The following is a 27,831-nucleotide window of genomic DNA, read 5'->3' as shown; positions in this document are numbered from 1 at the left end:
AGGAAACCACCCTATTGTGCAGGCTAGAGAAGCATTAATTTCTTATCATGGTGTGAAATTGCACGGATTCACATATGAAATCAGAACAGGCTATTTTGCCATCTCACGTACATGTATTCTGGCAATTCATCGCCTTATACGATGCAATATTGACTGCGCCTTTGTACACATCACATAATGCAGTCATGTGCTCTGTGTAAAACAGTCTTTAGCCCTTTCGTGCCAGACATGGGGTGGAACCGACAGGCATTTTCATATGCAGAAGACCTGACGTCTGGTATAGCTGACGCGGATTTTTCAATGCAAACAACCGGATGTTGGTTCCGGCTGACTCGAGGGAAGCAAAGTGACCGCTGAGGTAGCAATTGTCAAATGCATTCAGGACCTACTTGAGACCCAGCTTAGCGAGACCTTAGGGCCACTCCTCGGCATTTAAGCCTGACCCTCCCACTCATTTACAATCATCCTCAACGCAGGAATCTGTTGCAAAGTGGTTATAATGTCAATAGTTTTTTCAATGATATATTTTGTTGCATACTACATTTTTTAATACTTTTAAATAAATTCTTCGTTTTGTTCTATGCGTAAGCAATTTTTAAATTAAATTTTAGTGTTAAAAATAACGGACTTCAGGACTTATAGCCTACTACCTTGTATGTACTAACTTTGTTGTTATTTATGTCAGAAACCCGTTTAAAATTCCACAATACTTAAAAAATATTAGTAGGTAATTCTTTTAGAAGAGTAAATTATTGAAAACCAAATACAATGATTGGTTGAAAAAAATACTGGTGGCGCAATGAGTTGACTGTGGATTAATGCTATGATAGGGTAAGAGGGTGTAGTCAGTGGCTAGGGTAAGGGACGGCCACCCCATTGAGCTGGGTCCCAAATCTGAGGGATGAAAATACCAGAATAACTCCATCTAAAAACAAAAGAGCTCCATACAGAGAGGTTTAAAATATTCTCATGCTACTCGTAGCACAGAAAACATTTTCCAATTGTAGGTGCTAGCAGGAAAGGGTTAGAGGTGTCCAGGCATAATCCCAAGGATTGTAGCATCCTGCAATTTCCACTCGACCGAGTACTTGAACCAAATGTCTGAACCTTTAGTTCCTTTCGAACTGATCAGGATAACTATCACAACTACTGGTCTTCAGTAGGGTAAAACTAACCAGTCTCATGACAGTCTAATCCCAGCTTACGTTACCTATTGGTGGGTGAGCAATCCAACGTTTGGCGAATTCTGCTTCGCAATGATTGGAAGAGCCAACATCGAAGGATCAAAAAGTGGCATTGCTATGAATGTTAAGTGACGACAAGCCAGTTACCCCAGTGGCAACTTTTCTGACCCTTCTTGCTAGAAACTCCCCTAGCCAAAAGGATCGATAGGCCATGCTTTTGCAGTCCCTATGCATACTGAGCATCGGGGTCAAGCCAGCAATTGCCCTTTTGATCGCCGTGAGGTTTTTGTCCTTGCTAAGCTGGCCTTAGTACACCTGCATATTTAGAATCACATGCATGTAGTGGTTGTGGTCCTTCCTGGACGCTGAGCTCCAAATTAAGAAATGGCTTATCAGATTGCATTCAAAGAGGAACTTCGAATGATACACCCATGATAAAATCCATGATTTAATATAAACTAAAAGTGGTAATTTCCACACTTTAATATAAAACTCCACTACTGACCTTTGTTTCGACATTCTATGTCATTTTAAAGGTGTCATAGAATGCGGAAGCCATGGTTGGTGATTGAGTTTTATATTTGTGTGGAAATTACCATTTGTAGTTTATATTTTATCATGGATATATCGCATTTCCACCACGACTAGCCTGAAAGGATTTCATATTTGAGTGAAACACAATACATACTTCTTTCCAGGGCAATCTAGACCAGTAGCGGATACAGAAAACACTCAAGGGGGAGCGCAAAAGATACCTTGAGTTACCTCTACTTCTATTGCAATAAAAAATAATCAAGTCACTTACAAAGTTTAAGAAGGTTTTAATTGAAGTGATTATGTAAAAATGCAAGATAGTGCAATTTATTACATAAAAAAAGTAAAAAAATTGTGGTTCTGCAATGTTCGGCAATACGGGTGGCCCCACAAGGGAGGGGGGGGGGGCGTGTGCCCCCTGTATCTGTATCCGCCACTTATTTAGACCACATTATTGCTCTTTCCTACAGGGGTGACCGTCTCCTCTCCAAGGATGAAGGCTCTTTCTCCCCAAAAACCAACAGCTCTGCCTCATCAATAAATTCATTGCATACATTTTTAAAATCCACCATAGGCAGATTTAGGCCCTCCCCCCAGATACTAAAAAAATAGAAAAGATTTTTAATACGGTTACCATTATGTTCATTTTATTTTGTGTATTATACAGAGCCTCAATCATTTAATTTCATAGTAATAATTTTCATATCAAAATAAAAAGAATATTCTCTATTGTAATTGTTGTATTTTGTTTTTAATCTCAAGTATGAGAAGACCTGTCAGACCTTCGGGCCCCCCCAGAAAATATTCTGGATCGCCCCTGAAATCCTCCCCTAATTTGTCATTCCCCACCCACCCAAATCTTGGCATAAATTGGGCCGTCTATGCCCTGTGCGAACAGCCCTACTTGCCTACATTTCAGGTGACTCACACCATTTGTATAAGTTGTTTGTAGAGGCAAAATTTATAGGTTGAATACAGTTAATCAGCTTATTTTGCTCCTCCATGCCAGAATTTCTATGCTCAACACCCTCAGGAAAAGGGTTGATAGGGGATCACAACGGCCATTTACCTGCTCTGCTCCTCTTGCAATAGGAGACGTCTCTCAGACATTTGAGACTTGCGGGAGATGTCAGTGCTATGTGGGTGGCAGAGATGTTCCGACCTCCTTGGAATATTTTCACGCACAGAAGACTTTTGGAAGACTTGCGATCTAGCTACTGCAGCATGGGCATACCCAGCGAGGGGCTGCTGGCCCCCCTAGAAACAAAGAATGCAAAAGTCTTTAACCAAAATCAGTACTGAATTGAAACGAAAGCATTCAAAAAAATTTCTTTAAACCCACAAAAGGTATGTATTTAGTGTAGTTTAAGATATGTAACTAAAATATGACTATTTTTTCAAGGAAGTAATCTAATAAACTAATGTCACAACTTGGTTTGCCTCCCCCCTATACCATATATGGTTTGCCCCCCTCCCTAGTTATGATCCTGGGTATGCCCTTGTACAGCAGCTGAAGGATTAAAGCTTAATATGCCATTTAACGCTTCAAAATTCTCAGCCAGAATCACTAATGCTTTTGAATGAATTTATTTTAAATGCCAAAGACATTAATTTTACATTTACCTATTAAATGAGTAAACACTATAAAGGTTTCATATCATCACTCAGGAACAATGATTGACTATAAACATGAGAAAACACAGTATTCATAAAGGTGCTGGAAGAGACAAAATTAGATGTAGAGATGATATTCACCAACAAGAAGAGGAACATTTACACCATTGTATGACAGCATTCATAAAGAAAGGTGCATAAGCTGAGAGTAAATAGGTACATAAATACCTGCTTCAGCAAAATTCTGGTTGAATATTTATTTGTCCTTTTTGAGGAACAGAATAGACTATGATAGAACATACATTCAGGGTATGTTAACCTTAAATACTGCCATCATTGTAATGAGGGTGTATCACTGCACTAATCATGTGTTCTCTCAAAAGTCACTATTAAAGCTCAAAAGAAACCAATTGTCCCCTTCAGAAGATGTTTAACATGCGTTTGCTAGGGTTGTTACTTTAAATATATTTCTTACGGGACAATTTATCTTGAAGAATGCTCGTTGTGCAATAATTATTATTGAAGTATTCTACCGATTATGGTAAGTTTACCTTAATGTGATGAAGGCCCTGAAAATGAAATTACATCCCTCCTCATCGTATTTTTGCGAATATTTCGCTGAATTTACCGCGAAGCTGCAGTATATCTGAATGTACTGCTTTGAATGTGGGTTTGAAATTCCTACCATGATTATGTAACAGCTAAATAAAAGAGTAACGAACAGCTATTACATAATACAAGGGATACCAACAGTACAAATTAACACCCGGAAAATCGTAACGCGAGAAACGGATACTGTGGCAGATAGTATAGGCGTTTAGGTTCAAAGTAAAGGGGAGACGTGAGAGCCATTTTAAGGTAAAATTTCATGTTTTTTTCGAGATTATTAATTTAAAGAGGGACAAAAATTGTCCCATGACATCTAATCAGCGTCAGAGGTGATCATTGAAAAGCTGAGTTCTACCGTGATGGCGAAGATACTTTTTGACATGACCCGCTAACTCCGCTATTTGCGCTACTTCCCATGTGTTTTCGCGTTCCTCCTTGCAGTTGGACGGTGGGACCGTGGAAAATATTGAAATATAGGGTCAGAGACTGTCAGAGATGTATCGGAGTTTGGTTAAATGAAAGATAGAACTGGATAAAGAAGATTTTAACTATCTCAAGTTAATTTATATGAGATGAAATACGAGACAATAGTGAGGACTTGTTTAGGTTAGTCGATGCAGTAAGTACTCGATTTACCTTTCGAGTACGCCTGTTATTGTTGTCTATAAGCAGTGTTAGTAATTTTTATTTTGTCACATGTTAGAAAATGTAGGAAATTTTAGAAATAAGTTGTTAACGTTTGCTCTTGCATATTTTGTTCTGATTTTTGCTCTTTCCACGTGCTTCAGGCATTCGCGAAATAAACGTACCCGGAAACTTTAAAAACTGTCGCTCTTCATCTTTTCAGTTCATTAATGGACTGCGAAGGATTTTATACTAGTATCATTATCCTATGTTAGGTATTTGATATGAATTGAAGTTACGCTTTAGTTTGCATTTTTTAATTCGTATACTTAAAGTATACGCTCAGCTGTTAGTCACGTGCGGCTTTTGGATTTCATTATGCATTATGCCTGTTGAATTTGAGCCATTCGACGGCAATTAGCGGAAAAAATCTTGTTGAACATAATTGTGGAGTTGGAATTGTGAAGACTTGGTTCATAATATTCTGTCGGCTTTTTGTCTTTAGATGTTATTCTATTTTAACGCCTATGCGGATAAGAATACTGCCATGAAAAGAAATAACCTGAATCAGGAGGAAAATATTCTTGAATTAATACGAATGATGCGTTCATATTGTTACTATTACCTTCTAGGTGATGTGCATGCCATCCGTACCTACTATACAAGCTGGGTTAGTGTTATATAATTTTTCTAATTTCAGGTCATCGCATAGCCATGCAAAAAGAGATGGTATATGTGGACACCCCCTATGTAACATACAACGACGATTATATAGATTCTAAGTATGTGTACCAGATGACAAAAGTCAGTAAACTTAGAGGAAAGTTAGTGGTAAGTTGCACGTAGTGTGTGTGTGGGATGTTGAAGGGAGAGTATGGACAGTGTGTGGAAACTAATATATTTTCCCTTTATGCATTTCCGTTGTATCTTTCTTGGTCACATACTCTTCTGTGCTCCTTGATGCATTTTACTTTACTCAATCCCACTATAACCTTGCTTGCTCCCATTATTTATTCATGTAATGTTGTTCGTAGAGGTCACATTCGTGTGGACTTCGTACTAAAGCACGGAAATGGAAGTTGTGAAAATCTTAATATTTAAAATAAAATTGGTCGGTAATCATGATAACCTAGTCAAATGTGGAATTAGGCATCAAAAAGCATTGATTGTGATTTGGGGAACTATAATTTCCTGAGTGCTTGTTTGAATTAAGGGTCTCATTGTCAAAGCATGGGCAAAGCCTTTGGATACCTACAAGCTGAAATTATAATTTTGTATAGTGGCCCAGGGGTCAGCCAGGAACTGAATGTGTTTTATTGACACGCCTTTGACTGACTGTGGGGTGAGTGCTGGGTCTGAATTCCAGACTCACTAAATAGGGTAGTTTCCTTCATCAAATAAAATGAAAGGCATTGAATGCAATTAATTACCCTCCATTAGTGTATTCATTATATACAAATTATTTGGTTTTAGAAATCCCAGTTTAGATGAATGACAATGGTCAATTTTATACTTTTTGGTTATACTTTGATTAAAAGAACACCAGTGAAGGCGGAAGAAATGATAGGCTAGCTTTGATTGTAGATATATTTGAAGTATTTGTCACCAATAGGGTAGTTTCTTTCATCAAAGAAAACGAAATGCATTGATTGCGATTTGTTACCCACCATTAGTGGGAGGGAAGGAAAAGAATAGGATTTTTAGATAGATTGAAAGAGAGTAGGCCTTACTGTGAATTAAAGAAGGCAGTGCTGGAAGGAAAGGGAGGTTCCCAGATCACTTCTTGAGTACTCCATGGAAACCTACCTTAATCGGTAGAATACTATAATTAGTGAATTCATTATATACAAATTATTTGGTTTTAGAAACCCCAGTTTAGACGAATGTTAATGGTCAATTTTAACCGCATTTGAAATAGGCTAGATTGGCACCCATGCGATGTCACTCCACGTGACGTCACAGGGACCTAGTTTCTATTTGAGTAGATACGAGATTTATATCGTCTGAGATTACGAATGCATGCATGAGGCACAGAGCTCAGGGAAACATCTCCTAATAATCACCTACTAAAACTGCCTATGTTCGGAAAGTTTCCTTCATCTGATAAGGTATTAATAATCCTTATTTCAGCCAAGCGCTCTCTGCTAGCAGGGTACTTTGCTACCTGCTAGCAGCGGCACACATATCCTCGCCCCAAGGTCACCACACTCGGCGCAGGGGAAAGCAGAATAATGTCACGTGGGCTTTTCCCAGCATTCATACTAAGCTGTCACGTTTTTGCACACTTGAAAATTTTCACTCTTCGTTTAATCGCGAAAAATAGATATTGCCATTCGAAAATCTATGAGCGTGAAATGTGCACTCCAGGAGTAATAATCTTTCGATTTAGGCAATAAAAAAATAATAGGAAACCACCCTATTGTTATTTACTAAAGTAAAACTGGCTTAAATGATCACGTATGTAAAGAAATCTCGCATATAATATATATGTGTATATCTTGCGTATGCATGTGTCTCTGGTCGCTTGGACTTTCCTACGATCACCAATATTTATTTCCCCACATACAATGAGTACAGATGGTGTGAAATACCTGCTATTACAAACTATTCTAATGTCGCTAGGGGAATTATTTCCTCTTTTATAAAGAAAAAACGGCCATATTTGCTACTTAGCTGTTCCTTACCTTATCATCAGATGTTTTCACGCACGGCCATCACCACATAGTTCTAATGTTGATCTTAATATCTTTCAATTAACAGCCGTTAAATGGAAGGAGTGGTACAACTGTTAATTATTACAGATCTCCTGATTTAATAAAGATGATTTATGGAATATTAGCTGGCAATGGTGTGACGTATGGGGCAACAACCTTTATTATGGATATAATGAAATCCCGTTGATAGCAAATTAGAACGATGATCTCCTGAAATTTTTTAAGGCAAGATTAACTGTTTATGGTAGTACAGAAGAGTCCAGTTAAGTGACACACATCGGGAGAGGTGCACTTTGTCCCAATTTTGCAGCTGCCCCGATTAGGCGAACTATTCCATTTATGGGTATTAACAAACATTCAAATGATATAAATAAGACTAAAGAATGTTTATTGAACTATTAATTTGCTCAATGAATCATTGAGAACAGTTAATTTATTTACATTTTTAAAGAATTCTGGTCATCTGTGATGAAATAATTTTTAACAGCATTTGGCAGCGTTGGATAAATGCCTTTTACGAAGTCCTATCAAAGAAAACTTCATGTTTAATTAGTTAAGAATATGTGGTTCCGAGATATTTCATTTGCTTATAAATATGCAAGTACTTACTGTTCAAATTGTATCTCCTCGTCCGAGGAACTTGTGTGATGTACTCTGCTGCATCTTGTCATCCTCGCCACACGAACTAAGTCGGCAAAGAAAATTAATGACGACATTGGGCTACCTTCATTGCCCTCTTGCATTAAGAAGAATCATGACCCCTAGATAGTGATAGAGGACTTCAGCAATAAATTAATGTTTAAACTAAGGCATAAAATGTTCCTACTACAGTATATTCTGGTTGATTGGGACACATCGGGACAGGCTCTGTCTGCCCAAATTAAGCCGCTGCCCCAATTAGGCAAACTATCCTCTATTTGGGCGTAAATTTGCTCAATAAATCGGCAACAATAGTTGATTTATTAACATTTTTGAAGAATTCTGTTAACCTTAGTTGAAAATATTTTTCACAGCGTCTTGCGATACTGGATAATTGTCTTTCACGAACTCCTATTGAGCAAAAATTCTTGGTTAATTAGTAAAGAATATGTGATTCCTAAATATTTCAATTACTTATAAACATGCAAGTATTTTCTGTTCAAATTGTATCCCCTCGTTCAAGGAACTTGTGTAATGTACTCTGCTGCATCTCGTCATCCTCGCCAGACGAATGAAGTGGGCAAAGAAAATTAATGACGGCATTGGGCTACCTTCGTTGCCCTCTTGCATAAAGAAGAATCATGACCCCTCGGTGAACCTCTTTACATTCTGAGATGTCACTCTGCTACACTCAATTGCAATGTCATCTTCATTCTATCCTCACCTTTAGCTTCACCTTGTTGCCAACATAACATTGTTTCATCAAAGTCATCTTCACAGTTTTCATTGGTGCCATTGCAGTCCGCATTGCAGTTGATATTGTCGAACTCTTCATGGCTTGTTACTTGGTGCATTTTGGAGTTGGATTTGCTTTCAGTTTCTGAGGGAATGTTGAAAACTGCAATTACAGTAAAATTCGGTTATAACGCGGGTCTAGGGGGACATAGTTTACACCCGCGTTATCGGACAACCACGTTATTACGGGAAACTATGTGGGAAGCAATAAAAAAACCCTTAAAGGTAATTTTTATAGCCAATTTATTAGCGTAATACATCATTAAAATATTTATTTTATGATTTAGACGCTCTACTTAAACGGGAGTTACTAAAGTACTCTGATATTTTCTTTTGCCGCGATAGTTGATGGCGTTTCTTTGTCATGTAATTTTTTATGCTTTGCAAGTGCAACAGATGAATACTATCGCAATCACTTTGTCCCTCCAACCAATTCATCAATTCACTTATATTATGTAATAAATGGCCAATTTTTGGCATCTCGACCTCACATTCGTCTTCTTCATTCTCGCTCTCATCTTACGCTGATGCAGCTGTTTTTGGGCGGCTCAGGACTGCAGCCACAATTTCTTCGTCACTTTTATAAGCAGATACAGGAGTTTCCTCGTCTTCGCGAACCCAGGCCTCGAGATCACTCACAAATAGTTTATTAGAAAGAACATCTGAAGCTTCACGTGCGTCCTCTTCTGTGAAACCCAAAAACTCGTCTTCGTCTTCCATGCTATCGCCCGCTGTATACTCGCACTTTGACCAGCAATTTAGGATTGTAGCTGAAGTTATTTTCTTCCATGCCAATCCAATATTATAAGCCATGTTCTTCAGGGTGACTGTTTTCAGATATTCTTGTACCTGCAGTTCTGAATTTATGACACTAGTGAGCAATTCCCGCCGATAGTGGGCTTTAACCTTTTCGCGCCGAGCTCCTTTACGGGAGGTTGATTTTGGCTATACGATGGGTTTGAGAATTTATTTTTCGCCCCGTACGGAGTTTTTTCACGGCTTGGGACTGTGCAGGTAGTCGCTTCCTCCCCTTAATGACCTTTCCTAGTGGGGTCCTGGGGCCGTATTCTGTATTTCGTCGGTGCCGCACCGGTCGGTTTCCCTTCCAAGCCCACCGACTGGACATCAACCCGTACCGACAACGGATTCCGCACCGACGACGACACTTTCAGCGATTCTGTAAGGTCGTCGGTTTCAAACCAGTCGGTACGGTTCCCCTTCCTTCCCAAACAGGGAAAATCCGAATACATCCGAAGTTTCACGTGTCTCCACCAATGAAAGAAGGGTAAAAACAAGTGAAGACTCATTGGCACAGTTTGTTGTCGTCATTCTCAATCTTTTTATTTGCGGAAATTACGACTTATTGCTAGATTAAGATAAACGATATTGGATAAGTTGTTAACAATGCTTATATAATGTGTGGTAGTAATGCTGTACCTACAGAATCCAAGGAAACAATATTACAACATCACAATAAAGTTTGTATGTGATGGAGATTGTTGTTGCTGGAATGAATTATTGAAACTATCCTTGAGATCGTAGTTTCTTTTTTTTAAATATTGGTTCCGTATAATGCTATTTATTCATGATTTGGTAATATAGTTGTCATTAAGTAAGTTCCGTATAAATGTTATCAACGGAAGGTTATGCCCATGGTTATGCCATTGGCACCGTAGCAGACGAAAATAGCATACCATGGAACGTGAACGTAGGATTCAAATGCAAATGTAATATTAGAGGAACAAGTTAGGAAATTGTTATAAAAATATGGAGCTGGGTGCAATTAAAAGAAGTGTAATGACGAGGAAGTAAATAAATTGTGATTGGGTGAATTACATATGTATAAGTTGCGCATTCCAAGTGAGAGAAAATGATAATATTGCGGTAAACCTCATACTTATTAACAAATATCTTCTTTTATCGTCAAGGGAATCAATGGCTGACGATGAAATGAAATATAGTTGCCCGTTACAAATGAAAGAAACTGATACCGTTGTGGCAAACTTCATACTTAAATAAAAAGATCTTATTTCTATGCCGAGAGAAACGCCAAATTGATGATTGAGTGAAATAACAGTCGCCTATTCAGAGTGATATAAAGTGATAACATTGCGGCAAACTCATATTTAATCAAAAATATCTTTTTTATGTCAAAGGAACAAATAAATGATGATAGAGAGAAATAAAGCCTATTACAAGCGAGTGAAAGTGCGGTAACATAAATGAGAGAAAGTCATTATATGTTAGCAAACCTCATTTTTATTAACCATTATCTTATATTTCTGTCAAGGTAATTAATATAGATGATGACACAGTGAATTATAGAGGCGTATTCGAAGGGGCAGAAAAAGATAACATTGGAGAAAACCTCATTATTTACTCGGTGATGAGGTAAAAACAAAATAAAACGTACAATGCGCAGCGGGGAATTCATGAAACCCACTAGTCGGTGGTCGGTACGGCTACCGACGATCTCCCGTCCTCTCGTCGGTGCCGCACCGACCGGGTTCGTACAGAATCGCACGACTTCATACCGGGAGTCGGTGTGACGTCGCACCCGACGAATCGGTGCCGCACCGATCGGTTTGGAGTTACAGAATACGGCCCCTGGACCCTTTCCCCGGCAACTGGGCAAACATAATCCTCGACCATTTTCCCCGAAGGCAGCCCATCCCGGCGTACTTTTGCGGTCAGTTTATTGTTGCCAGTGCAATTTCAATTATTTTTAATTGTTACTGTTGCATTTAATGTCACTTCATCAATGTATTCCTTTCATTTTGCAATGCCTGTAGAACTTTTAAACGAATTTCTACGGTTATTTTTAGGGTTTTCAGCAAAACTGGACTATATCATAGCCAAATGAGCTTTTCCGAGAATAGTGAGGTTATCATCTTCCACATACATATTTCAGTAGGAGAATACTTACACCAATATACTCTTGGGTGTTCCAGTTGGAGGATAATAAGTTTTTCCAAGAAAACATTAACGCTATAATGTATCCCGAAATAAGCCCGTGAGGGGCACAGGGCAGACCACCTGGATCTTGACCAGAGAACCAAGATATGAGATAATTACCTGGGTCGAGAAGTTCTCTTTCATTCATGGTATGGGCTGCATCGCACAGCAGGGTTCTACAGAAACCATCCCTGGTATAGGTAGTGGAATGCGTACAGATAGTTAACGGCTAAATTTGAATACACGCCAAGAAAATTTTGAAAAGAAAATGAGCTATTCCGAGAAGAGTTAGGTTATCATCTCCCACGTACATATTTCAGTAGGAGAATACTTACACCAATATACTCTTAGGTGTGCCAGTTGGAGGACAAAAAGTTTTAATGCGCTAATGTGTCCCGAAATAAGCCCGTGAGGTGCTCAGGGCAGACCACCTTAATGGATCCTGACCAGAAAACCAAGATATGAGAGTAATTACCTGGGTAAAGCAGTTCTTATTCTTGCAATGGTATGGAATGCTTCTCACAATATGTGTCTACGTAAAACATTCCCCATTGGTACATTAAATTTACGAATTTTTAGGATATGCTAATGCATATCAGTATTTACAGCGAAATTAGTTTATAATACCTTTGTATTCAAAGGTTGGTAAGATTTTATTAAAAATAGCCTCTGTTATGTAATTTTGGCTCACGACAAGGAACTGAGAGAATCATATTTTATTACATTACGAGGGCTTTTTTTCATAGAAGTCAAATCGGATATTCTATCGAATTTCACCGCAAATGTACACTTAGAATGTAGCTAACAGAGTAACGTATATTTTTAGATGTAAATCATTACAATATCGCTCCTATAAACTTGCTAGTAAGTTATAAAAATAACAATTAAACATCTTACCTTAGCATCTCCAAAAATTGTTTCTAGGTGATGATCAACTCCGTTAATATGAACGCTAGAATTCCGTTTAAAATTTGGAACCAATCAGCAGAACATACAGAATGTAACTCCTCGCATTGATTTTCAATTACTGCAACATGAACGTTTTTAGTTATTTTAACTTATAAACAAATAAGTGACCACGAGCACCTTCCTTGAGTTGGACACTGAGAGCCGGAATGGGCCGAGGTAATCCCCACACGGACAATAGGAAAGGGTCGGACCTCTCGCGCCGAGGGACCCTAGTGGCGGTTGGGACCCACTTGGCATTCTTGACCGCGAAACCGTGAAAACACGGCCTTTGGCCTTTTGCTTCAAATAATTCAAGCCGTGAAAAGCCGGCCTTCCTTCTTAAGCATCAGAAAATTCAGGCCGTGAAATCACGCCCTGCGTAGGGAAGAGGTTAAATGCTCTGATTATCCCTTGGTCCATGGGCTGAATAAGAGCTGTCGTAAAAACGAAGCCACTATTTTGCCATCCCTCGATATCAAGAGCTCAGAAGACGGATGGGCCGGACAGTTATCTAACAGAAGTAGTGCCTTCTCTTCTAACTTTTTTGATCTTAAGTGGCTCTTAACCGATGGAACAAAATCTTCATTGAACCAAGATAAAAAAATGTCTTGAGTCATCCAGGCATTCTGACTGTATTTGTAATTTATGGGTAGTGCTGTCATATTAACGTGCTTAAAGCACCGAGGACTTCGATTTTTACCAATACACAGAGGTTTTAACTTGTGACTTCATGATTTGTTAGCGCCCAGTAATAAAGTCACTCTTTCTTTGCTCATTTTTATTCCGGATTTATTTGCCGATTTCTTAATATCAAGTGATTTTGTTGGAAGCAATCTGTAGTAGAGAGCGGTTTCATCGCAGTTATACAATTGCTTTTCAGTGTACTCACGTTCATCAATCATCTTGCGTAAAGTCCCACAGAATTCTCTAGCTGCTTCACTGTCACTGGAACGAGATTCTCCTTGCATGTTAACTTGTGCTACCCCGTGGCGAATTTTCCACCTCGATAGCCAGCCAGCAGAGGCAACAAAATCATGAGCACCACCTATTTGTTTATTTAATTTAATTGCCTGTGCTTGTAAAAGTGGACCGGACGATGGAACACCTTCACTGCGCTTCTGAACAAACCACGTAAACAAACATTCATCCACATCACCAGCAGCACTCAATCTAGCCTTTTTTCTATCAAGTCCTATTTCGTCATCCACTTGATCAACAAATGATCGTAATTTATCTTCTTCTTTCATCCAACCACGAATAGTTCCTTCAGGAACACCAAACTCCCTGAATAAACTTGATTTTGAATCACTGCGTTTCACTCTGTCGATTATGCCCAACTTTTCTTTAATTGTGTAAGTTTTCCTTTTGGCAGACATCGTTTTTACCCTAAAATCAATAAAAATTTTCGTAAAAAGGTAATTTTCATATTAATATTAAGCCTTAGACAAAGGTAAAACAGCTCATTCATCATTAAATGCTCGAAGCCTGTGGGCATTGAGTACCTACCTTGGTTTGAGCGCCGCGGTGCGAACGTACGAAAGAGAATTATCTCAATCTCCCTGAATCTCGAAAATTATTATAGCCGTGCAACACACTTTTCAGCTCGAGTTCACAAGGCACAATGACCGATCAGGAATTACCAAGTTTTTTTTTATGGCTGCGAAACAATGTATGGAATACGTTGCCAACCGCGTTAATACAGTCGCTTGAAGTAGCGCCGTTGCGATGCGTCGGTAGACACGCCGAGATAAAATTCGCCACAAAGTTACCTACCTCAAAAAAAAAGGTCAATGTAATCATTTCGGGGGACATGGTGAGACCCGCGGTATATCCGAAACCGCGGTAAAGTGAGGCGCGTAATAACAGGAATTTACTGTATCTAACTAAATTTCATGATTTTAATGTTATAGGTAGGAGTAAGAGTCACAAGTAATGACAAATACTGTTTATTTGGTGAACACAGTAGAATGTAAATGAGCCGTTACATCATATTGGCTCCCCTATGAAATCACAATTTTGCCTATCCTCCATAAGTCAAGGGGCAAACCCGAATGATCATTCAATGAAATTTAGACCATGTTCTATCTTGCTTTAATGATTCCGTGAATGATATGAGGGTGCGGCATCCATCTTGCCACTGGCACCACTTTAGAATTAAGATATCATGTATAAAAACTTAGAAGCACAGTAACCCATATGATAGCTTAAATTATTTATATATACCTTGTGAGAACGTAAATTCACAAGCATCAATTCTCTAAATTTGGTAATTCGGAATAAGGATTGGGCATTTTTAAAGAACAAAAACGTCATTTTTTTCTAAAATATGTCAGCATTTTACAGTGAGTCCTCGTTCTATGTCACCCCGTTTAACGTCATTTCACGATAACGTCACGAAAATTTGGAGACCGTCATTCGTTTATCGCACCTACGCTTCGCGATAATGTCAAGTCTTTTAAATTTCGCGCGAAAAAAATGGCTAAGCCGTTGCAGGTGCAGGTTGTTCGTTTTGTGTGGGCGGTAATACAGTCAGTCTAAGCAGAGTGTGAAATGGTGTTTTTATTCTTAATTGCGATTATGGTTTTAGCGAAAATTTCTGCAAAATGAATTCTTGCGTAGGTGCGCAATAGGCCGGCCCTTATTTTTCAGAATTGAGAAAAGTTATGTTTTCCTAGTCTCAAAATGATCCAAATGAGGTTCATATTCACGTGTTAAAATTTGGTTACTTTAAAATAACGGCAACCCGTGCCCCAAGGGCCCTAAGTACCGAGGACCCTCAATTGAGATTTTTGAGGCCGAAAAAGTGCTAATTCTATGTAAAACGTAAAAGTAAAGCCCTTTAGGGCCGATTTTTTGTTTGTTTTGACCTATCTCTAAGCGTTTACGAGATATTGTCCGTCGTAATGCAATCCACCCCCAAGGGCGCTACCCCGCACCGCGGCGCCGCTGAGGTACGGCCCGCACCACTTACTAGAGACTTCCCCTCCACCCCCTCCCCTCCCTCGGCACAGACTTTGCTCCTGATTGCAAGATGTAGTCTTTGAAGAAATGTGCTTGCGTTAAAAAGAATTTAATTGCCTTGACAATGCTTCCAATCAAAGTGATCAATTTACTCGTATTTTCACTTGTCCATGAATTTCAGTACATATTAACCAAAACAAAATACATTTTCGTATTTCTAATATTTCACTGACCCCCTATGTTTGGCATTTAAAGTGTATTTGCGCACGTTAGGGGCTGTGCCACGATGAAAATTCACATTTATTGTTAGTAATTTATTTTGAAAGCCCTCTTCCATCAACGTGACTGCCTAATAATCTTGAATTAGTTTCACCCCTCTCTCTGCACAATCATCTACCGCTTGAAGGCCCCGAATAATTTGCAAATCGTTCTTGTAATCAGGATGTTCATACCATTCTTGCGTGGACACATCAAAGAATGCAGTTCATATTTCCAATGCATCAAATAGCCTTCTGGAATTAGTAGTGACAACATTTGATATAGATACCGTTTTCAGGTCTTTACGTTTATAGAATGCCATCTTTGGTGGATCATATTTTCCCTCACGTGTCCTCATATGGCGTATCACATTTTCCTTTTCACGCCCAGAAAAGAATCCGTCAAAGAATGACAGGCCTATGAACTCCTCATTCAGGTACCACAAGTGGTTTGAAAACCTCTTTTGTACTCCTTTCGCTATGTCCAGGTTAACACTTTCGTAGTTTTAGGATCTGAAAGTCACTGTTGGGAGCAGATGCAACACAAGGAGCGGGAAACCACAACTTTTTCTTTTTTCTTGAGCATATTGAAATCTATTCCACCAATAACTGCATTTCGTGCTCCTATTTGACTGCATTAGAATTTTACTTCTTCATCCCACGCACATTTATCTGAGAGATTAACTGCGAGCGTCAAAAATTCAATTGCACCGCCCCTTGCAATATCAAACAAATCATCAAGTTTTGTTACGAAAGATTCTCTTCTCTAAATCTCCACGGTAGTTCCCACTCTCTCTTTATGTCGTCGCACCTTCATCCATTCATTGTGTAATGTTTCTAACATTTCAGTCACCTTATTTTCTGTAATAACAGGAATTCTCATTTTGTTCCATGGATGAAACGCATTTCTTTCTGTTTTTCTCGCACTAAGTCTGATACATTTCAAACCCATCAGGTTATAGAGAAACACACAGTACTTCTCTCACTGTAAGTAACTTTGAGCCAAGTATTTCTTCACTTTCTTTTTCAACCACTTCAATGTGCGAATTTAGTCTTAATTTCATACTTTTTCTTGTTGGCCTATTCTTAAAATGAACGCCACGTGTGTTCATGATAAACTAGTTTTTTTCACCACTTTTCTCCGTATATCCTAAAAAAACTTAGCACATTCTATCCTTTGCGCACTATAAATAAGAACTAACTATCTCTCCACATTGATCTACAAATGTGAACTGACTGCCTCGTTTCTTCTTCATAGAATATTTCTATCAACTGTTATGGCCCAGGAAGCCCTGCTCATTTCCTTCATTCCTTTATAATTCACAAACACAATTGTATCAAATACTTATAAAATTTTGTACATAAAGAGCACTTTTGAACAAAGCATGCGGTAATTGTGCGCGGTCGTATGGTGGCAACAAACTAAGGTTTAAGGGGTCGGTGCACAGTACATAGGACGGCGTTGAAGGGTTAAGATTGACGTTGTATGCTTTAAAAACATAAATCATGACACAAGAGGAACTATTCAATTCTGTACCACTAGCATGCAAATATTGCCAGCAGGAGCAAAGTCTGTGCCGAGGGAGGGGAGGGGGTGGAGGGGAAGTCTCTAGTAAGTGGTGCGGGCCGTACCTCAGCGGCGCCGCGGTGCGGGGTAGCGCCCTTGGGGGTGGATTGCATTACGACGGACAATATCTCGTAAACGCTTAGAGATAGGTCAAAACAAACAAAAAATCGGCCCTAAAGGGCTTTACTTTTACGTTTTACATAGAATTAGCACTTTTTCGGCCTCAAAAATCTCAATTGAGGGTCCTCGGTACTTAGGGCCCTTGGGGCACGGGTTGCCGTTATTTTAAAGTAACCAAATTTTAACACGTGAATATGAACCTCATTTGGATCATTTTGAGACTAGGAAAACATAACTTTTCTCAATTCTGAAAAATAAGGGCCGGCCTAGTGCGCAAGGCTTTACTTGACATAACGGTTTTCAGGAACCTAAAAAGTGATTTCAAGGCATTTTTCCGTGCAGAACTCAGAGTTTTTGTCGTCACTTTTTTTGCCGAGTTCACAATAATTTTGGTTCCTGTAACTGCGACGATGTTTCAGCGATTATGATGCCTGATGATGCCGAGGTGACGCTCACTCGGGCGACCACCATAGCGAAGCCGAAAAGCAAATGCTGGAAGATACAAATATGGAGAAGGATTTACGTCACTGCTGCTATTGTCGTCGATGAAGACAGGAACTCGTATTTATGCGATAGTTTGGCATTCCCATCGTAAAAAATACCCCAGATATGACACACTAACATTTTTTTCGCGTAGGAATTGTGAGGTATAGGAGTCGATATTCACTTTTTACATTGTTTCTTATGGGATATTATGCTTCGATTAACGTAATTTCGTTTATCGTCACTTTCCATCCACTTTCTTCCCCTGCATCAATATTTAAAGAGCAGTGAATTCTCTGTGGTGACTAATTTAGATACTTTAAACGTAATTATGCGCAATATCCCACAAGAAACCATGAGAGCATGCACAGCCTTGTGGTAATTGGGAAGTAGCAAGCATTGAGGTAACATTGAGCCAACTTAATGGTAAAAAGTATGAGGATGTGGAAGTGCAATCCTTTGAAAATAGAGCAGGCACCTTCCTTTTTTTTCTTCCCGGTACCTTTCTTCCCTCGCACAGTAATGACCTTTGCTTGACTGCATTGTGAAGGCTGTGCACCTGAGGGGACACCAAACATAAAAACTCATTGTTGACCGGCCTTCACCCTTGCAGAGCCTTTGCTCCAAGCTTATTGTGTTTTTTTTATTGGAGCTGGACGCTGTGGTGTCAATATGGGACTCGTCTCCATAAAGTAGGATTTTTCAGATCAAGAAACAATGTACAGTTCATCCCCTAATTATTTTTTCACTTACTTTCTAATTTAATGAATCGGAATGAAAAAGACTTTGGTTAACCATTTGGAGAGTAAGTTTCCATTGGGTCATGTTCTAGAGCGCACTATCTTGAAGCATACAAATGCTTTCTTTGTAGCAAAAACAACTTATCACTTTGTTACAGGATCACAAAATGCACAATTACCTAAAGTGGTTTTCTGCTATCAATTATGTACTGTTTTAATCCCTCTCATTCCTTAGTACGTTATATCTGACCGAAAGTGAATTCAATGTAAAAATATATTGAAAAACACGTGTAAACAAAGCTTTGCATCGTCTGCGACTTCCAAAACAAATCATGTGGTCAGAAATGGTTTGAAATTTTGTTAGAATCGGCATGCATTATCGATAGTCACACTAGTGTGCCTCATTTCTGCGCAAAAATTTGCCAGAATCATACACCGAAATCATTTACTGTGTGAAGTGGTCATGGCGAATGAATTTTATTTGAATGATCAATCAAAAGATCATTGGTATGATCATTCACAGTGTAAAATGGCCTTATGATGTTGTGTAAACGCTGAAGTATCTCCTACTGAAGAAAGAACCATAAGTGATGCTCTTGGACACAGTGCAAGAGGAGAATTTAAACATAGCACAATGATTACAATGATTATAATGTAGGGTAGTGTATATCCACCTAAACGCTATAGCTTATCTCTGGTACTTAGTAATAAAGTTCATTTTATAACAGTCAGAACCGGGACTGAGGTTTGTAATTTTGTAATAACGTTTCTTATACTATATATTGGATTAGCCTTTTCGTTGGGACCAATGATATGCTTTGTAAAAGCAAGTACTTTGTAATAACGTTCGTATTAATGAGATTCTGTTGTATCATCTGTAGCCCAACCACCACCACAGGAGTCCTCTAATAAAGACAACACTACGTTGAATGAGGTCTTATGGTCGGGAGACGGAATCCGAATTCTCTAACGGATAGTATAACAATAGATAGTGTAACAATGGATAGTATGACGGATAGTATAAGAATAAGGCAAGAATAGGTACCCTTGTGAAAAAAAATGAAATAAAAATAGGGGAATGTTAAGAAACAGTTTTCTGAAATGATAAAAAATTATCATTTCATCGTGAGTATAGAGTCAATGTTGCTGATTCATGGCCCAATAAAGTGGCATACTGTCCTAGTCTAGAGGAATAAAAAACTCTTGGATATTTTTCTATTAGGTTTTGTTCTTCAAGATGCTCCCCAATTTAGTGGCTGCCCCAAATAGCCAACCGATGGACTCATTAACCATGGTCAAAATCGTATTTATACGTTAATTAGTAAATTGATATTGGGCATGCTTTGTGGACTATTTAGTTTTTTCTGCATTTGTGTTCCAATTGGAAGCACTGAGCTTTCCTCATCTTTCTTGCTGGTGATGTGACTAATAACCCAGGTCTGGTATGCTATCAGTACTACGAAAACACGAGGGGCATTTTGAACGCACTTTCGAAACTCACTGCTCACATCAGTAAGCTCTCCTCTTTCCAAGTGATTGAACTTACTGAGACATGGCTAATTGATAAAGAGTCTGCCTATGGGTTGCATTTTGCTTCCTTCCACCAAATTTTCTGTTGTGGGATTGGCCCTCTCGAGGTGAGGGCATACTTTTGGTCATTGATGCAAACTTACCTGGCTGACAAATTTGGCAGACATATCTGGAATTGAACTATAAAATAGTATGGACAGGGATTCCATTCAATTGTGGCAACATCAGAAATAAGTTATTGGTTGCTTTTATCACCCAACCGATAGTGCCTTGTCTGTCTTGGAGAAATGTTTTGCCTCTGTTCTCCATGTCTGCTTTCTTGGTGAAGTGTTGTTTTTTGGGGACTTCAATCTATCTACAGTACACTCCTGATTATCCAGGCTAATGATGGAGAGAGACAGCACGAATAATTGGAAAACACGGATATCCCAAACTTTGACTTTAATGTCTTGTAATGTTCATAATTTACGTAAAACAAACAATACAGTGAGTCCTCGTTTAACGTCACCTACCGTTCCTGAAAAATGTGACGATAAACGAAATGACGTTAATCAAAGCATAATATCCCATAAAAACAATTAAAAATTGAATATCGGTTCCTAGACCTCACAATTCCTATGCGAAAAATTTTAGCGTATCATAGCTAGGGCATTTTTGACGATGGGAATGCCAAACCATGGCATAAATAAGAGTTCCTGACTTCATCTACGACAATAGCAGCAGTGACATAAATCCTTCTCCATTTTTGTATCTTCCCGCATTTGCTTTTCGGCTTCGCTATAGTGCGGTCCAATGAATGCCACCAGACGCTACAGACCGGGGATCCGGTCCATACCCTCGCTATGAGAATTTCTTTTCGGACCGGTCAGGAGCTAAATTAAAATGGCGCAAATGAGCGAGGGCGGGCAAACTGGGATTATGAAATCGAAGAGATGGTTTTAATTGCAAATTGAGGCGGGCGGGCGTCGCCTGGGCCTCGTCGGCTGGGCGTCGCCATCGATGAAACATCGTCGCAGTAACAGGAACCAAAATTATTGTGAACATTGTTTTCTTGGACATTGTCGTGGAAATGTCTCTGATGCTAAAATTTGCCAAAACCGTAATCGCAATTAACAATATACACACCGTTTTACACTTTGAATAGACTGACCGTATTACCGCCCACGAAACCAACAACCTGTAACGCCTGCCACTTCGCCTTTTTTCTCGTGCGAAATTTAAAATACGTGACGTTATCGTGAAGCGAAGGGGCGATAAACGAATCCCGGTCGTAAAATTTTCGTGACGCTATCGCGAAATGACGTTAAACGGGGTGACTTAGAACGAGGACTCACTGTTTATTCTTTTTTATGCAATTATTCTGTTATTTTAGAGTGCCTTCTGGACTCATGGAGATCTTTCTTCGCCATATTTTGTATTAATAATGCTCGATATAAGACCTGGTTTCGAAAACTAAGTGATCCCGGGTACTGAATAGTGGTTTGCACGAATGCTTCAAAACCACTGCTTGATGTCGGAAACTACACTGTCAGGCAACACGCCACGTAGTCGCATCTCACACAAGCTGCCCGGGTTGCAACTGCTGCGGGACGTGTATCTGTGATCACGGAGCACGGTCACGCACTGCAAGGCTTGGAAAAGAGGAACACGGTACTCCCGTGAATGCAGCTAGCGTGCGATCGCTTCCGTTTTACGAAGGGGTTTCTAACGGAAATAATAAGCCTGGTGTATCCTAGCATTGATGCAGTGATTCCGATGATTTTGCGTCCAATTTAATTTTTTTATAAAAATCACGGAAATATTGAGCGAAGGTGAAAATCATGCATGGATAATCCGCAACAAGGATAAACTACAGCCGGATAATCGGGAGTCTGCTGTATTCAGTGAATGTCTCATACTGAAGGGCAGCTGTTGCCAGTTAGAACTAAAATTATCAATGATGTTTAGGAAGCGAATTGGCCATGTTGCCAGATGCCTTGGACAACTCATGAATTGGAATTGCCTTCCGGAGATCAAAATGTATCCAAGGCAGCTGAGTGGTGGCATGCCTCCCTTCAATTATGTGGGCCTGGATTTGAATCCGCCGGTATTTTGGCATTTCAACTTTCATTAGCTTGGAAATTTTAGTGCTTGAAATTTCTGGCCTTGCAAACCCATGTAACTAGTCGTTAGTTTACCAGCAGTGCTATGGTTGCATTGCAATGCAAAACATTCGAAGTGTCATGAATTGTCCAGAGCATCCGGCAACAGGATAAACTTGTGCCAATTGGAGTGCTTGGATCAAAGTTTCTGTGGTTAAGAAAATGTTGCTCTTTCGACCTATACATCATTTATTATTTTGATTCCCACTGGCATCAACCATCCACGGTTGACATTTTGTGGCACAACTTTTCTCCACCCTGCATAGATTCTAAATTTTGTTGACCAATTGACTCCACTCAAGTGTCTTTCTTTCAGGCCCGTCCTGAGGATGTGGAGCTGAAATTCCATCTGAGACGTCACCCTGGCCGTGTGGGGGTCATGCTGGTGGGGTGGGGTGGGAATAATGGCAGTACCCTGACTGCAGCACTGGAGGCTAATAAATTGAATCTCCATTGGGAGGGTCCACAAGGGGGCATCAAAAAGCCTGACTGGTTTGGATCTCTTACACAGGCTTCTACCATCTACTTAGGCCTTGGCGAAGATGGTAATGAGGTCCATGTTCCATGGAGCTATCTTGTGCCCCTTCTAGATGTCAATACACTTGTAGTTGATGGCTGGGACATCTCTGGATTGGATCTGGCGTCTGCGGTGGCCAGAGCACATGTTCTTGACATAGACTTGCAAAAGCAAGTGACACCAGTTCTCAAGGTTAGCGGGTACTTTTTTTTAAGCACAAATGAAAAATTTACTGCCAGCAGTTTATTTTAAAAACTGAAGTGAAGAGTAGTGCCTTGCCATTATGTGTTTCATTTGCATGTATGGAGACATTTACTGACAGTCTTCAGGTTGTGTGAGGGAACAAACTATGGTTTTGGTTACTTTTGCGGAAATTTTTTATTTGATATGCTAGCTAACCGCAATTATGATCCCCTCCATTGCTAATGATAGGTGCATTTGCTGCTTTTATGAGTTACTTGGTTTATGGTTTACTTCTTTTGCTACTAGATAAGGGTTTTCGGGTGGAAAAGTTCATAATTCAAAATCATTTAGTTCACCATCCTTTTGATGAGTAGCATCGGAATACATTACATTCCTCATGCAATGTAGTATTGTACATGACCCTGTTTCTTAACAAGTAGTATCTATTTCCCATTTTCTAACATGTACAGTAAAACTGATTTTACGCAGTTGGAGGGACCGAAATATGGGCACTATGTAAATTCAAAGTGTGTAAAAACTAAAAATCAAGGGTTGGTATTGAGGAGGAGTATAGTTTTCAGGATAACACTTGCTCCTTATTTTTAGACGGCTTAGTCATACACTTTTGTATAGTTCTGATTTAAGCCAGAACCGGAACCAGAAATAGTCTCATATGTGAGGTTTTATTGTAAAAGAGCATGAAATCCTCTTCAATCGCGTCAGATATATGTTTCCCGGATTCAATTACTGATTTGGAGGCAAAAAAAGAAGCCAAATAATCTTAATTACTCACAAGCAGCACCACATATGACGTGTTACCATAAGAGAAACAACGTTGCATTCCTGAACAATGTTTCCTATGGTTGAATTGCTAGCATTTCGGGAACTAAGATTACTTGTTACCCAGGAGAAATTTTGGAATAGTGACACTAAATTCTCGCAGAGAAGCTAATTTTCAAAAATATTCTCATTACAAGCAGTTTTCAGGAAATCTGTTTAACCACCTGCAGACAAACAAAGATTGGAGATTGAAGAAATGAGGTATATGAGGATAGTCATCCAAATTAACCTCATTAACAGGAAGCAAAATTTCACTAATACATCACAAAGGCTTTACACCTTGTGGGCCTGGGTTCAAGTCCTGGCAGTAGCAGAAACTTATCAGAGATGGCCCTATCCCTACTTGAGTGTAATGCGGAGGGCACTTCCAGTGCACCACTCTGTTCAGCAGATGGGACGTTAAGTCCTGGTCCTTTTGGAGCCTATCATTACAACCTGGCTAATGCCAACATAGGGTTCCTATCCCCCCAGCCCTTCATGGCGCTAATGACCCCAGCTGTCAGTTACCTCCTTCCAAATAGCATACCATAGATAATACGGAGCACACAGGACCTGGGATATTCGGAAATTTAGATTTTTCTGGTGTTAAGATCACTTTTTTTAAGTGAGCTATTTAAATAACCGCGCAACTGCCGTCTTGCCGCGAGTGATAAATAAGAAAATTATTAATAGTCTGGAACAATTTTCCCTCTTTATAATTTTTACGCATTAAAAAAGCATTTTCCCATGAAATTTTAGCATTAGTAGATTGAATCTACCGGGTATAGCTTCTCTGTTGCCATTCTTCCGCTATTCAGCGCCAGGACCTTCGACTTACTACCCGCGTGACTCATTTTCACTTAATATTTTGCTTCCCCATATCTGATAACAGCACTAGACACTATTTGTATTTCGATTTAATGGTGCTAAGCCATTCCTGAGTTTAAAGGGATTGCCTTATCACTCACGTCTTGAATTTGACTTCAATGATTACATGACAATTTCCGACGCGAGTTATTCTCAGAGGGCATTATCTCCCGTTCAGTTAAAAATAAACGCTTGCAACCTTGCGGAGTTAGGCTAATAGCTATTCAAGTTCCAACCATGTTTCATTTAAACCCACTGACTATGAGATACAAGTTGAGTCAGTTCTGACAAGTGCACCACGCAAGTAACTTTCCCTCGCCTCCATTTGTCCCGCAGATGTGGGGTTAGCCCGTGGAATGAGACAACGCATGCTGCTTTTACCATCATGTTGAATCACCATCAACTTACGTCCGTACTAGAAGTACGACTATCTTTTTTGGATCACCTTGGAAGCCAACATTTTGGCACGGGAGGATTTTTAACAGCTCATTTCGCCGTTATATTTCGCTGGGGCAACGGAAAGCATAGCGTTGGCAAAATTCTAGAAAACCTTCTGTTAGGGATAGATATTCCGTAGTTCTTAATTCTGGATTAAAGACCATCTACTGTAATTACAATAAATATGCTACAAACAGCGTCGATCAATAGGTCAAATAATAAATAAAAGGTGATAATGTTAATATCTCCGGCGATCATCTGTCTTAATCAGAAGTAGTTACGCATACACGGCAATTGCCGTATGTTTTAGGTTTCGATATCCTTCTACGGCAAATTTGAGCTAAGAGCAATATTCGCATTCGGTAAGGAGCCTGAAATATTACTGAGAGGGCGCAGGGGGAAGCAATCATTAGATTTGCGATGTTTTTAGTTTCACGCTCAACAGCGCGACATCATTTCAACCGTTCCTGTATTCATTTTTGCAACTCATTGAGACGAATAAATAACCTAACTTCATATTGCTCCAGTCGGGATTTTCAAAACAAGTCCAAAGACAACTGCATAAAATCAAGATTAGCGGCCTCTTTGGGGCTGGGGTTATGCTGTGCAAAATCAAAAAACTGCGTAAAATCAAGAAAATATGTAAAATCAAAGTTTCACCATTGCAATTCCCTATGCTTTCCGGCTGGACTTGAGTGTCGCTGCGTAAAAACGAGACTTGATGTAAAATCAAAGTGCGTAAAATCGAAGTTTTACTGTATTTCTTACCATGTCAATAACTTACCATGTATCCTCAATTTTCATTTGTTTTGTTTCACATCTTTTCTAAGTATCTTGATTTAATCCATCCTTTTCTTTTAGTCATTAATTCTCATGGTAAACATCTAAGAATGTTCAAATGTGCGTGGTAATCATAGAATTCATGCAAATTCCTTGTAGGATGTTGGCACTTTTGTTTATTATGGAATACTGGGGTTTTATGACATGAATTTCTTGGGCAATCAAGTATCCTTATGCTTTAATTTACAGCTGATGAAGCCTCGGGCTTCTATTTTTGACCCAAAATTTGTTGCTGCGAATCAGGAAGATAGGGCAGACAATGTCATAAACGGAACAAAAAGTGAACAGGTGAAGAAAGTTCGTGCTGACATGGCAGAATTTAGAAGACTGCATAACTTGGACACTGTGATAATTGTATGGACTGCAAATACTGAGAGATACTGTGAAGTCATTCCTGGTGTTCATGACACTGCAGATGGTATTTTATCTGCAGTTAGAGCTAATCATGCGGAATTATCTCCTTCAACATTGTTTGCAATTGCTGCTATTCAAGAAGGGGTGAGAAATGTTTTCCTTGTGATAATGTTTAATAAGGTTCCTTGATCAATAATTTCATGGGTGTTTTTTTTTCCAGTGTCCATTCATTAATGGATCACCACAAAATACTTTGGTACCTGGTGTTTTGGATTTGGCGGAAAGGAATGGTGTTTTTGTCGCAGGTGATGATTTCAAGTCTGGACAAACCAAGTTGAAATCAGTATTGGTCGACTTTTTAGTTGGAGCGGGCATTAAACCCATGTCAATTGTGAGCTACAATCACCTTGGGAATAATGATGGGAAAAATTTGTCGTCTCCCCAACAATTTAAATCCAAAGAGGTAAAATTGCTGTATTTCCTGATTTCTATGGCCACATTGCTGCCTCAACCACATGAGGTGCCAGTTAGAATATTACACCTACCATTCAAGATTTATATTCTCTCCCCAACTGTATAGTTTTTGTCATCGCTGGAAGGAACTCAAATATTGCATGAATTAGCAGTAATTTTTCGTTAAAACTTTCGTGGATTCTCGTCATGTTAAATAAAAACTTTTGGGCTATAACCCACCCGCTACTTTCCTCAGATATTGCGCATCCGATCATTACTTGTTCCATTCGATGGCACATAGTCTGCCTGATCAGCAGATCACTAATTTGAAGGAATCAAAAAGTGGCTTGATTCATGGATAGCCTCAAAAGATGCACACTTTCACTGTTACGGTATTCGAGCTCTGCCACAATGATAGGCAAAAGTTGTAGCTAACGATGGACAATACTTTTAATGACTCGTTTATAAATTTTTTTCACCAATTAGTTGTATTTTCATTTTAAAAAAATATCAAGCGACTTGAAACAGCAAGACCTTAGTTGCACACCTAATATGATTGAAAGCTTTTTTTATTCTGTCTCTCCTAATTATCGGTAAACTAATTTTAACTTGCAGATCTCAAAGAGCAATGTTGTAGATGATATGGTTGCATCTAACCCTATATTGTATGCTGCTGGAGAAAAACCAGACCATTGTGTTGTCATCAAATACATTCCATATGTGGGTAAGTGCTCTCTTTTTTGTAAAAATGCTTATTAAAATGATACTGTATGTTACATCAGTGACATTTGGATGGTAAAATTTGTCTCACTATTTGACTCACTCGTATGCCTAAATGCAAGAATAAAATGGTGATAGAATAAAATAAAATAACTTTGTTTTATTCCACACTTTATTTTAAATAGCACGACCCGGGTTTCTGCATCTAATGCTATCATCTGATGC

The 27,831-nt window shown here is 39.2% G+C and overlaps 1 protein-coding gene across 6 annotated transcripts in view; it reads left to right on the top strand.

Moving 5' to 3' along the window:
- Positions 1 to 4,106: 4,106 nt before the first annotated feature.
- LOC124170728 (inositol-3-phosphate synthase 1-B) overlaps positions 4,107 to 27,831 on the top strand; it is a 33,405-nt gene continuing 9,680 nt past the window's right edge. The window contains exons 1-6 of one of the 6 annotated variants that reach the window (XM_046549626.1): positions 4,107 to 4,190; positions 5,266 to 5,396; positions 22,732 to 23,124; positions 26,269 to 26,577; positions 26,654 to 26,896; positions 27,502 to 27,610. In XM_046549626.1, coding sequence (XP_046405582.1) covers positions 5,280 to 5,396; positions 22,732 to 23,124; positions 26,269 to 26,577; positions 26,654 to 26,896; positions 27,502 to 27,610 — 1,171 coding nt within the window. In that variant the 5' untranslated portion in view covers positions 4,107 to 4,190; positions 5,266 to 5,279. Of the gene's footprint in view, positions 4,191 to 4,355; positions 4,615 to 4,815; positions 4,841 to 5,047; positions 5,198 to 5,265; positions 5,397 to 22,731; positions 23,125 to 26,268; positions 26,578 to 26,653; positions 26,897 to 27,501; positions 27,611 to 27,831 lie in introns of those variants that run through there. The other 5 variants (XM_046549622.1, XM_046549624.1, XM_046549625.1 and 2 more) reach the window with 5 other exon arrangements.

The sequence above is a fragment of the Ischnura elegans genome, chromosome X, assembly GCF_921293095.1.
Source record: "Ischnura elegans chromosome X, ioIscEleg1.1, whole genome shotgun sequence".
Classification (NCBI taxonomy): domain Eukaryota; kingdom Metazoa; phylum Arthropoda; class Insecta; order Odonata; family Coenagrionidae; genus Ischnura; species Ischnura elegans.
The sequence above is the reverse complement of the archived record's forward strand: the minus strand, read 5'-3'. Positions and strand labels throughout refer to the sequence as shown.